The 13,024-nt window shown below is 43.1% G+C and overlaps 1 protein-coding gene across 2 annotated transcripts in view; it reads right to left on the bottom strand.

Moving 5' to 3' along the window:
- The window catches only part of PARP1 (poly(ADP-ribose) polymerase 1), a 60,361-nt gene that overhangs the window by 8,662 nt on the left and 38,675 nt on the right, over positions 1–13,024 (bottom strand). For both annotated transcript variants that reach the window (XM_030557385.1, XM_030557384.1), the window contains exons 12-15: positions 11,838–11,970; positions 9,000–9,195; positions 7,385–7,513; positions 1,883–1,966 (exon numbers count right to left, since the gene is read on the bottom strand). In XM_030557385.1, the coding sequence (XP_030413245.1) occupies positions 1,883–1,966; positions 7,385–7,513; positions 9,000–9,195; positions 11,838–11,970 (542 nt within the window). The remainder of the gene's footprint in view (positions 1–1,882; positions 1,967–7,384; positions 7,514–8,999; positions 9,196–11,837; positions 11,971–13,024) is intronic.

The raw sequence follows: 13,024 nt of genomic DNA, 5'->3' as shown, positions 1-13,024 counted from the left end.
GCTATGCCTCTTGTAACCCTGTAGTGTAGACACAGACTACGGTGATGGAAGGGGTTTTTCTATTGCTGTAGGAACTCCACTTTGCTGAGACACTGCAATTAGGTCGACAGAGGCGTTCTTCTGTCAACCTAGCTGCATCTATACCAGGGGTTAGGTCAGCATAGATATGGTGCTCAGGAGAGTGGATTTTTTATACCCCAAGCGCTGTAACTATGGTGACCTAAGTTTTAAGTGTAGACCACACTTAACTTTACATGCTTAAAATGCTGATCTTCCTAAAGAAGAACTTAGGTCTTTTTTACACTACAACTCTGAAGTGATTATATGTCCTCTTAGGTCTGGTCTGCACTGGAACCTTACATTAGCAGAGCTGTGTCTCGCATGTGTGAAAAATGCACACCTGAGATGTAGCTATGCCGACCTAATCCTAATCGGCAGCAAAAGGCAGACAAAAAAATTCTTCTGCTGACCTAGCTACTGCCTCTTGGTGAACTAGATTACCTACAGTGATGGAAGAACCCCTCCCTTTGCAGTAGTGAGTGTCTACACTGAAGCACTGCAGCTGTCACCATAGCATTTTAAGTGTAGACAGCTTCAGTTACAGATGGTGTGATTAATAGTAATAGCGTCCTCAGCAACGTGTTAATTCAAAAAGAATGAAGCAGCCCCTTTACTGCAACCTAAAGTATGTACCCTTCCTCCATTAACTTTTAGTTGATTAAAACAAGTGTAACCTCCATAAAGTACAAATGCAGCAAGGAATCCAGCTGTGTTCTGAGCCCAGAATGATTTCTGAATTCCCTTGCTGGTTGTAAAGTCTGTTTCTTGCTCACCTGATCTGGAGAAAGGGGTAAAAAGTGAGGTGCCAAAGTTTACAGACAATATTAAGCTGCTCAAGATAGTTAAGACCAAAGCAGACAGTGAAGAACTTGAAAAGATCTCACAAAACTAAATGACTGGGCAACAAAATGGCAAATGAAATTTTATGTGGATACATGTAAAGTAATGCACATTGGAAAAAATAACCCCAACTATATATACAATATGATGGGAGCTAATTTAGCTACAACTAATCAGGAAAAAGATCTTGGGAGTCGTTGTGGATAGTTCTCTGAAGACGTCCACGCAGTGTGAAGCGGTGGTCAAAAAAGCAAACAGGATGTTAAGAATCATTAAAAAGGGGATAGAGAATAAGACGAAGAATATCATCTTATTGCCCTTATGTAAATCCAGGGTACACCCACAATCTGAATACTGCATACAGATGTGGTCTCCTCATCTCAAAAAAGATATACTGGCATTAGAAAAGGTTCAGAGAAGGGCAACTAAAATGATTAGGGGTTTGGAATGGGTCCCATATAAGGAGAGATTAAAGAGGTTAGGACTTTTCAGCTTGGAAAAGAGACTATAGAGGGATATGACAGAGGTATATAAAATCATGAGTGATGTGGAGAAAGTGAATAAGGAAAAGTTATTTACTTGTTCCCATAATATAAGAACTAGGGGCTGCCAAATGAAATTAACGGACAGCAGGCTTAAAACAAATAAAAGGAAGTTCTTCTTCACACAGCGCAGTCAACCTGTGGAACTCCTTGACTGAGGAGGTTGTGGAGGCTAGGACTATAACAGGGTTTTAAAAAACTGGATAAATTCATGGAGGTTATGTCCATTAATGGCTATTAGCCAGGATGGGTAAGGAATGGTGTCCGTAGCCTCTGTTTGTCAGAGGGTGGTGATGGATGGCAGGAGAGAGGTCACTTGATCATTACCTGTTAGGTTCACTCCCTCTGGGGCACCTGGCATTAGCCACTGTCGGTAGTCAGGATCCTGGGCTGGATGGACCTTTGGTCTGACCCAGTACCCACCATTCTTATGTTCTTACCTGCTGAACCTCATTAAGGATGGAGTATGCACTCTGGATCTGCCTCTTGCTCAGCTTTCCTAGTGGCATCTTCTGGAGGTCAATCTAACAAGGAGATTTGTTGAAGCAATTAAAACAGGACTCCATTACAATGAAACCTCCATAGTTCCTCTCATCTGGCACCAGAAAGATCTGAGTCTCCAGACAGAATATATTATATAAAAATTAAAACAGTTCAGAGCTGGCATTTATCTGCACGGGCTGAAGAATGAATAGAGCAGTGCAGCCAAAATATGGACAAGTTATCTCCCAATGAGATAAAATTATGTCTGTAACTTAAGATCATGTGCAGTACTTGGGCTGAACAAAATAAGTCTTTCAGTATAAGGTTTAATATTTACCTAATGCCATAAGCATTCATGACCTTTTACAATTAGGTCTGCTGCTGGAAAAACCAATATAAAGGGCAGTTTGAACAGAATAAAATATCCTTCAGGAGATCACATAATGTGCCCAATATTTTGACTGCAGTAACAGTCCAAGCGTACTCCATTTTCAGCACTAGCACTTGGCACCTGTAAACTGCAGAGACAAGCATGAGGAAATTGTATTCTGTATTCTGCATACAGAGTGCCCCATCAAGGCACATGTTAACTAAAAGTGTAATCTCACAGTACAAGTTATGCTTTTGTTTTCCACATTTTATTTACTAATTTGTTTTAGAAACAGATGTTGCCTGGCACCCCCACCTATCTCATCCTCCTCACATTTTGGGCAAACTAATTAAACCCCCCAGATCTTAATTCTTCTAGTAGTTCACCTCTCAAGACCTTCCCAGATCTCTCTCTGGTCTGGTAGCACAGTTTTGAACAGCTGGAGCTTGGGAGTTATAGTTTAAAACTAGACCTTTTCATGCACCAGCTTTGTAATGAAGAAGTATGCAGCAGTATTTAACAAAGCTCCATTTTAACTGAATGTTTTACAAGAGGTTATGGATATGCTCTATGGACATTAGCAGTCCTCATAGAACACCCCTCAGCTTGTCAGGTCAGTACTATTTGTGTAGTTAGAGCACTGACAAGCACCAGGTCCAAAACTCTCATCCCAGAGAGGAAAACTGTAGAGCGGCTGGTTCCAAACAGGATTCAATGACAGAACCCTCTAGGAAACTCCACAAACCATTTACTGTTGGATAAATTCTATTTTATTCATTAAATTGAAGTTAAAATTCTCAGCTACACATGCACACCACTTCTGCAACGTAACTTGAGATTCTCTTCTCAACCAGTGAGCCTTGCCACCCAAGTGCTGAAGTAATTTGCATGATAATTTGCACCTTGTATCATGGTACAGAGATTTGCTTCCCCCTCCTGCTGCATCTATAACTGATGAAATCCAGCAATAAAGAAAAACCAAGCTGAACTGAGAGATAGAGGTCAGAGCCTCAGATATGACAGAGTGCAACTTACGATATCTTGGGGACACTCATGTAGAGAGACACATGCACTTTCAGGAGAAATAAGACAAAGATAGTCATAATCAGACAAAACATTCTCAGTGATGACAATTTAGGCTAGCCACTGCCTAGACCAACACACATTCCCTAACAGCAAGATCTATTAGATTGTTATGTAGCCTCCCAAGAGACCAGGTCTGGGCTGAAGTGCTGGAAGCCCATTCTTCAAGTCACTTAAAATTAGCATTACCAGGGTGGAGTGGTAATCTCCAACTGCTATATAGGAAGTAGAGTAGCAAACGAGATGTAAAACTATGATTTTAAGCTGCAAAGCAACATGGATCTGATCTGTTTAACTTTGGACAAAACAGCACAGAGATCATGAAGGATCACATGCTGCTGCCAAATGTATCAGGTATATTGTCAGAATCACCTCCAGTATAGTCACATGCACCAGGTGGAACACGACAACAAAAGAACACAGAAGCTGCAGACACATGGAGCATCAGCAGCATACACCAATGCTTTGCGAAGGGGTAATGTAGTACTTCGCCTCAGTGCTCAATGTCAGGGTCTCCAGCCAGGAATGAGAATGGACAGTACTAGGGTAGTTCAGGTGCTAGTCCACTTAGCAGGTGTTTACTACAAGGCCATTGTAACAGGACTGGTACAGGGTTAAGTGAGGGGAAGTCTTTAAAGAATCAGAAAGCTGAAGAGAGTCTTCAGGTCACTCCCCTCATGAAAATGATACTTTATATCACAGCAAGTCTAACGGCAAAAAGCCTGAAGCTGCCAAAGCTATCTACACACATTGGGAGCGCCTGGATACGGTGCAGTAGATAAAAGCACATGAAATCAGGCGGATGCAAGGACCTAATAACCCCTTGGGGAGACTGCACACAGTTTTTTGGCTCCCTAGCAGAGGCAAATATTCTTCCCTCATTAGAAAGAGCTGCTGCTCCCAAGCATAGGATAATAATGAAGCCAGAATCTAATAGGAAGAACAAGTCTCCATTCAAGCTCTAGGGGCCATACAGATTCTCAGATGGCACAAATTAGCATGGCTCCAATAGAGCTAATTTTCTCCAGATGATCTAGACGCTACTGGAAATGGAGAATCATTAGCACTTATTTTAGAAGCTTTAATCCAAAATCTGCTTTCAAAAGCCACAGAATATACAGGAAAATCTATCATAGATGCTTCAGAATGTGCTTGCACACTAAAAGGACTTCAGGTATACAGCGTTTCACTGCACATGACAAACTGAAGTATAGCTGTAGAAAAGGTGGTGTGCAAATTAAACTGTATGTCGCAGAGAGCATGCAACACCTCTTTCAATATGTAATTTTACACTAGGTAAATTAAAGTACCTTTCTAGGCTGACCAAAGAAAGCAAGAGAGAAAAGTTGTTTAACATTACAGATGCCCTGACATGCAGCAGTTCATCCACAGCATTAAAAATAGATTTGGAGACTGCAAATGAAAGTTAGTACACATATTTATATGCATGGAGCGAGGCAGGCATATGGCCCTACTTCAACTGTGCAATGATTATCAAAACATAGTGGCTGAGTTGTGGACAAAGCATGGAAAATTGCGGAAAAGTAATAATGGACCTTATTATTTGCGGTAATAAAGCCCATTATTATTTTTCCGTGATTTTCCGCTGTGGGCTGCCCGGGGCCTCCACTGTCAATCTTGCGCAGAACGGGGCTCCCGCTCTCAAACTGCAGGGGAAGCCTAATATTGAGGAATCCGCAATTTCCGCAATATTGAAAGATAAGTAGGGCCTTAGGCAGGCACTACCAGACCATTCTCAGCCCCACCTGTTTGGATTCATAGCTATGTTATTCTAAAGACACAGGAAGAAGGGTGAATCACAGCGTTTTTTCCTCAACTGAAAGGATGGTGAGCCACTGACCACATGCCTACTCTAAAATCTTAAATTGACCTGTTAGGTCGACTTACGGCCACTACAGTAATTACTATCCTCCTTCTGTTAGTGACGTGCATCTTGGGAGGGTGGGAGGAGGGCGGGCAGCGGCTGAGAGCCAAGGCTTTCAGGTCTGCGCAGCTCCCTGTCAGGAGCAGGGGGCTAGCCGCTTGGGGCTTCTTGCCTCCCATCAGCCAGAGAGCAGCCACCTGGGGGCTCTCGCCTTTGGTGGGGAAATCCACACCCAGAGTCCAGTCAGCTGCCATGTTCCGGGGACAGGGGAGAGTCGGGACCCCAGGGGCAGCAGGGCTCCCAGCAGGAAGTGGGGAGCCAGGATTGCAGCAGCTCGGCTGGGGAGCCAGGAGCCAGCTTTCTCGTCAATTTCACAGCCAATGTAAGGAACGCAGTGTACACAGACACTGCGTGGCCCTAACTACACTGACATAAGGCCTACCCCTCTTGTGGAGGTGGGGTTATGATGTCGGTGTATTAGGGTAACTTACATCGGCGCGAGCAAGGCTGTAATGTAGACACTGATATAGCGAGGTTGATATAAGCTGCCTTATGTCAACCTAACTCCGTAGTGTAGAGCAAGCCTTAAAAACATTACACAAGAATCCGGCACTTAACATGGCTGAGAATAGAAAATAGGCTTTATCAAAACATCACCTTTGTCATAACCTAGTCCCAGATTTGGACCTTAGCGTCCAAAATATGGGGGCTAGCATGAAAACCTTCAAGCTTAGTTACCAGCTTGGACCTGGTACTGCTGCCACCACCCAAAAAATTAGAGTGTTTTGGGGCACTCTGGTCCCCCTGAAAAACCTTCCCTGGGGACCCCAAGACCCAAATCCCTTGAGTCTCACAACAAAGGGAAATAATCCTTTTTCCCTTCCCCCCTCCAGGTGCTCCTGGAGAGATACACAGACACAAGCTCTGTGAATCTAAACAGAGGGACTCCCCCTTCCCCGTTTTCCAGTCCTGGAGAACAGAATTACCGAGAGTTAATCTCTCTTTCCCCCCTCACCCAGAGGGTATGCAAAATCAGGCGAATAAATCTAACACACACAGATCTCCCTCTGACTTCTTCCTCCCACCAATTCCCTGGTGAGTACAGACTCAATTTCCCTGAAGTTTCCCAGTAAAGAAAAACTCCAACAGGTCTCAAAAAGAAAGCTTTATATAAAAAAGAAAGAAAAATACATACAAATGGTCTCTCTGTATTAAGGTGACAAATACAGGGTCAATTGCTTAAAAGAATATTGAATAAACAGCCTTATTCAAAAAGAATACAATTCAAAGCACTCCAGCAACTATAGACATGTAAATACCAAAGAAAAGAAACCACATAACTCACTATTTGATCTCTTTGTCCTTACACTTGGAAACAGAAGATTAGAAAACAGAAATCACTTCTCAAAGCTGAGAGAAAAGCAGGCAGGCAGACAAAGACTCAGACACAAACTTCCCTCCACTCAGAGTTGAAAAAAAAATCCTGTTTCCTGATTGGTTCTCTAGTCAGGTGCTTCAGGTGAAAGAGACATTAACCCTTAGCTATCTGTTTATGACAACCTTAATGCAGGTAATCAGCTTTCTGTGCACCTCCAGGGTCTCTGTTATTTAAATTTACTAATAATAGTTTTACATGTGTCAGGGCGGCAGACCCAGAAGGGTGTTTCTTGCCTCATGTATCAGTGGCCATCTGAGTTAAGATTCTAAAACCTCTACTAATGGTGATGATGTGCATAACACAGAGGAATACAGAATGATTTTCCTCATCCCAGGCTGAGCTTACAGGACGAACAGACAGAAAAGTCTCCTTTAGATTTACAAGCTGAGAACATTCAATATAGACATCACTAATGAAAGAGATGTGCCAAGATGACATATGTATAGTTATGATTGAAGTGTCATGTATGTTTTTTTTTTTAAACTAGTGATAAAGGCTAGTTAAACATCCCCCCCGCCGCACCCCCTTATCATAGGGCCTGATTCAATGTCCTTCAAATGATTCCCATTGACAGAGCTGGATCAGATCCACAGTGCGAACGGCCTGCTACTGCCAGCATAACTATCGTGTCTAGTGGGAAGGAGTGACTACAAACAAGCAACACTAAATAAAAGTGCAAATACCTCAAATTCCACCATGGCTTTCTTCATGCTCTCCACATCAAAGATCATCTTAATAAGGTCCTGGACTGGCTTAGGAAGCTTTGACTTGGTCCCAGCACTCACTGTCAGTTTCCTCACAGCTTCTTCATCCTAGAAAGAGTAAACACAAACATGCCAAGGGATAAGGGAAATGTATTGATTGTCATGGTAACAACTCAAAGCCAAGTTAGAGAGGGCACACTATTGTACACATGCCTGAATTTGGTAGGAAATGTGGGGTATTGCTCTGGAATACAAAGCAATGGGTCATTAAGTCTGTATTAAAAAAAACTGAATAATTGTTAACTTGACATATGTGATTTCAAGAGGTGCTCCATGTAAATGCAAGTTAAATTTAGAAGAACATATTTTTCATCTTCACACTTGTATTTTGCTGCTTCACCCAAAGCAATATTAAATAGATTTTCTTTTTCAACAATACTTAGCATGTATGTAGATCTTGGTCTGAACTAGGAGACTGTTTTGTTTGAACTTCATAGCCTGTACTAATCACATTTTCAATACACTTCTATTGTAAATTTTTCTACTCATGGAACAATCCAGTAGTCTTCCGTTGACCACAATACTATTTGTGTGTTCTCCTGGATATAGATCAAAGATGATGTAGCCTGATCAATAAAGCATCCGCCTTGTACTTCAAAACAGAGTTCAGTGTGCATTGAGGTTGTAATTTTATTAACAGCTCATCAGTGTAACGTTCTGAACTAACGCAGACTACTTTGCTAAAGCTACGTATTTTTATATTCTGACATTTCAGTTGACATTCAACAATTTGGCTATATGAATGTGTGATAAAAATTACAAAATATTTTCTAGCTTTGTTATCTTAGGGGCTATGTTCAACAACTGTAGGTTTAAAAAACGCTCAGAAGTATGATTCAAGTTGAGGATATCCCTTTAAGTAAACTCACAGACATTCTCAGGGGTCAGAAGAGAGAGAGAATTTTTGTTTTACTATTTAAACAGCTCTCTTCTGCAATGGCTGATGTCTCTTTTTTGGTCTGTTCAGTATATGCATTTGACAGAACTCTGGGGAAGAGCCAGTTTTAGTGTTTCCTCTGTTTGGATGGGTCACTCACATAGCGGTAGGGGAGAGAAGTACTTTCTTACCAATAGGAAAATGAGATTGTGATGTACAACTGGCCTGGGACTCGGGGACCCGGGCAGTACATGAAACTACTTTTGACTTATTTTAAATGACAACTTTTCAAACTGATGTCCTTTTAACTTCCCCAATTGAGAGGTCCCAAAAGTGGGCACATACTGTCAACTCAAAGGCATCTGAGCTAACTTTAGTTTTTAACACTTTTCTAACATGACTAGTTATCTATTTAAATGCACTGTTGTTTGCACCTGATCTACATGGTAAGCCACTTGGGGTAGGCACAGTATCATCTTACACTTGCACTGCACAGAGCACTTTAGCACTCTGCCTAATGCAAAATATCCAGAATCCTGCACCTTATCCTTTTGTTGAACAAATGCATTCATAAAGCAAATAAGATAGTGCAGGATAAGCATTTTCCTTTGTGTAAGAAAGAATTATCTTCCCAGCACAGGAATATTAGGGAGTTACCTGTCCGTAGTCTATTTCCAGGGGGTAGAATTTTTTGGGATATTTAGTGAAGTTCTTGGAATGCCAGGAGTTGCCCGTTTTCTCTTCATATACATTCAAGAAGTGCTCAATGGCATCATCTTTAGATGGCATCTGCTCCAGTTTGTTACTCCCAATCACAGTGCCAACACGACCCCAAGATCTGAAAACCCAATACCTAGAAGCAAACAAAACAGGAAAAGTGAACAGTAAGATCTCTGGATCTCAGTTCTAAATGAATCTGATCCCGCAATAAAGACTGCGCGGACATAAGCATAGTATTCGAATCATCCAGCTGCGTTATCATTCAATGGAAGGCTCTCTAGTTTTGGAATGACTACACACACATAATGGGGCAAGTTTTTATACATCAATGCCTAGAGCTACCAAAAAGTGGCTGCCACAGAAAGGTGTGCACACTTGAATTTGATGTGTGAATGTAATACTGAAGGCCACTAGATTAACAGCTCTGGAGGCAAAAGTGAGGGTAGCAGTGAAAGCTTTTCTTTACTGTCCTATCATCATGCTTCAACTCTGACCTGGCAGAATCTTCTCCAAGGCCTGGTCTAATGCAGTTTTTTTGTATTAATTTCACTATTTCAGTTGGGGGGTGATTTTTTACTGAAATAATCAAAGGGGTACACGGTTATATTACAAAGGAGCCTTTATACTGGTATTACGGTGTCCACACTAGGAGGATTGTACTGCTTTAGCAATATTGGTATAGTTAAAATAGGGCTGCTTCTGTGTATAGACAAGCCTATGGCAGAGAGCCAGGCAACCCTTTGCAATCTCAGGAGACGCCAACAAAGTTGCCACCTGGTGTCCATTGCGGCTGGGATGCTGGCACTTGATCTATGGGTAGGGCCCTACCAAATTCACGGTCCATTTTGGTTAATGTCAGGGTTATGGGATTTTTAAAATAGTCTATTTCATGGTTTCAGGCGTTTATATCTGAAATTTCACAGTGTTGTAACTGTGGAGGGGGTCATAGAGCTGTTGTAGGGGGTTCGTGGGATTGCCACCCTCACTCCTGCGCTGCCTTCAGATCTCTGCGCTACCTTCAGTTCTGGGCACTAAAGACAGCACATCTGCGGAGCTTCTTAAAGCTGAGGGAGGTACCTGGAGGTAGGTCTGGTCTCTTTTGGGAGTGTGGCCGTACAGGGGAAGAAATCCCGCCCTGCTGGGACTTGCAGCTACAGCCTGGTGCACAGTAGGAGATCCCAGCTGGGGTTCCCCCAGCCGTGCCCCTCCCCTACAATAACTAGATTTAATGGGGCAGATCTGATTTCACGGTCTGTGACATGTTTTTCATTGCGGTGAATATGGTAGGGCCCTACCTATGGGACCTGGATTGAAACTAACCTTGCTTCACTGACACTCAACAATAGCAAATGGTAGAACATCTTTGCTCACTACCAACGTGAACCTCCTCTCTAGTCTGCCAGTTCAGCTCTATAGTCCATCACTAGTCACCTGTGCCATCCAGTCCTCCCACCTACACACCATAAAACCTTTAATATTGATACATTAGTCAGATTGCTTTGCTTGTGTGCTGTATCCCTTTCTCCCCACCCTTTATTCATCTGTCGTTTTACATTACATGTCTTTGGGAAAGGGACCAGCTTCTATCTTGCAAGCAACTAACATGTCTAGGCTCTACTGCGGGCTAAAGACGCCAATACTGCAGAGTAAAATTAATGAGGATTTCAGTGCCTTTTTGTTATCAATGCCCAACTTTATATCACACTCAAATTTATATCACATAGGGGCATGGCTACAAATGTCAGATTTCACCGCTACTCATTAAGTGTTTGTCATAAGCAGCAACACTGTAAGTGGGTTCAACTTCCATTTGAGAGAGTTAGAGTTGTGCCTGCTTACATCAAGGCTGAACTGGCCTATAGTGGAGTCTGCTTACATCAAGGCTGAACTGGCCTATACTGGAGCCAGAGGAGACGTTATTCAGAGAAATTCTGGAGGCTCTTGGGAGTTGAGGGGGAGAAGGAAGAGACAGCCTCAACTTTTGTGACTGCACAGACAAAGGATCCAAAGTGTCTGACCATAAAAGGAGAGAAACAAGGCAATTTAATAGGTGAAGTACAATTCTGATGTATGCTTGGCCAAGACTGGGCATGATGCTTCCTGGCCCTTTTCAATGCACCTTGCCAAGCCTCAGGGTACTGGTTTCTACATGCTTCCATAGATGTGGAGCAGTCTGAAACTGAGCCAGCCTCCACAGACTTTGCAGTCAGCTCATACCAAACAGGAGTTAGAGGGAAAAAATGCAACCTGCACATCTCTTCATAAACAATGTCCCAAAATTAAAATGGGCACACTCGTGCCAAATCCTGCCTTGCTGCTCTTGAATGCCGAGACACCGGTCCCAGGACATTATAGTTTGGGTGGTACATCATTTAATTAACCCTAATTCTATATCTAAAAAACCTCAACTGCTCAATCTGAGATGTTTTCACTATCAGTGGAACTGAGCACAAACCAGACTTGCTCAAGTGCTTATCAATTCCTAATTTCCATTTCATCCTGTAGGTTTACTTTTTTCATCTCATTCCGTTTGGCAAAAATGAAAATAGATTGGTCAGTTTCACTTCCATGTTCTCATGTGCTTACCCGATGTTGCTGTGTTTGGGTTTCCAGAACTACAAAGGAACTTTTCCATAAAGAACAAAACAACATCACAGAATTTTTTTTAAGAAGTCACGAAGACATTTCTATTTATATTTGGCATTTGTAAAAACAACAACAACAACAACAACATACTGTAAACCGCCCCGCATTCCCATGAGAAATTAAACCCACCTGATCTCTCTGTCATCCTCCAGTAGCTGCAGTTTGTAATAGGAATTGGTTCCTCTGACAATATCTACCAGGCCAAGCGTGGCACTGAAGATTTTACCACTCTTTTCAAAGACATGAGCAGAGTCCTCCAAACCTATGAAGAAAGGTAGTGAATTAGAGCCAGGGTGAGGTAGTCATTTTGTATCTCCTTTCCTTATTCATACTAATTTTGTGTATGCAGACTTAAGAGATGTTAAGAGACACAGGCACAAAACTGGGTAACTGGACAATAAAATGGCACATGAAATTCAGTGGTGATAAGTGCAAAGTAATGCACATTGGAAAACATAATCCCAATTATACATATAAAATGATGGGATCTAAATTAACTGTTACCACTCAAGACAGAGATCTTGGAGTCACTGTGGATAGTTCTCTGAAAACATCCACTCAGTGTGCAGCGGCAGTCAAAAGAGCAAACAGAATGTTGGGAATCATTAAGAAAATGATAGCTAAGAAGACAGAAAATATATTGCCTCTATATAAATCCGTGGTACACCCTGTGCTGGGGCACCTGCCCCACCCCCTGAAAAAAAAGGGCTGGAAAAGACCAGAGAGGCTATGCAGGCCAGCAGCCAATCAGCAAAGGCCCGTAGAGAGCCAATCAGGGCCGGGCTGGGCCCTATATAGAGGCTACCTAGCAAGAGAGAAGGCAATCTCTCCTCGACTAGCAAGGGAGGAAGATTGGCTCCTGAGGTAAGGAGGTAGCACCTTGGACAAAGCAGTGCTGGGCAGGCTTGGGGGAGCAGAGGAGAGCCTCGGCCCAGTTACCTGCCAGGCTGTGGCCCCTGCTAAAAAGGGTCAAGAATGTGCACGGGACCAAAGGGGAAGCAGCCCAGGGAGGGTAGGTGGACAAGAGGGGAGGGAAGAAGGGCAGAAAGAGGCTGTCGCTAGAGGGTCCCTGGGTCGGGACCCAAAGTAGCGAGTGGGCCTGGGTATCCCCATTCCCCCCCTGCACTGCACCTGGCCACAGAGGAGAGGGGCCGAGATAGACTGCAACCTGCTCCTGAAATGAGGAGATAGACTTTGGGGTTGTGGTTGGCCACTGAGGCAGGTGCGAGCCTCCGACCTCCGACCTCCATCCCCCGCACTCCGCCTCCAGGGGGTGAGAGTGGAGTAGCCGCCGAGTGGGAAGCAACATGGGTCCC

This window comes from Gopherus evgoodei, chromosome 3 (genome assembly GCF_007399415.2).
Source record: "Gopherus evgoodei ecotype Sinaloan lineage chromosome 3, rGopEvg1_v1.p, whole genome shotgun sequence".
Taxonomy (NCBI): domain Eukaryota; kingdom Metazoa; phylum Chordata; order Testudines; family Testudinidae; genus Gopherus; species Gopherus evgoodei.
This window is presented reverse-complemented; position numbering and strand designations above follow the sequence as displayed.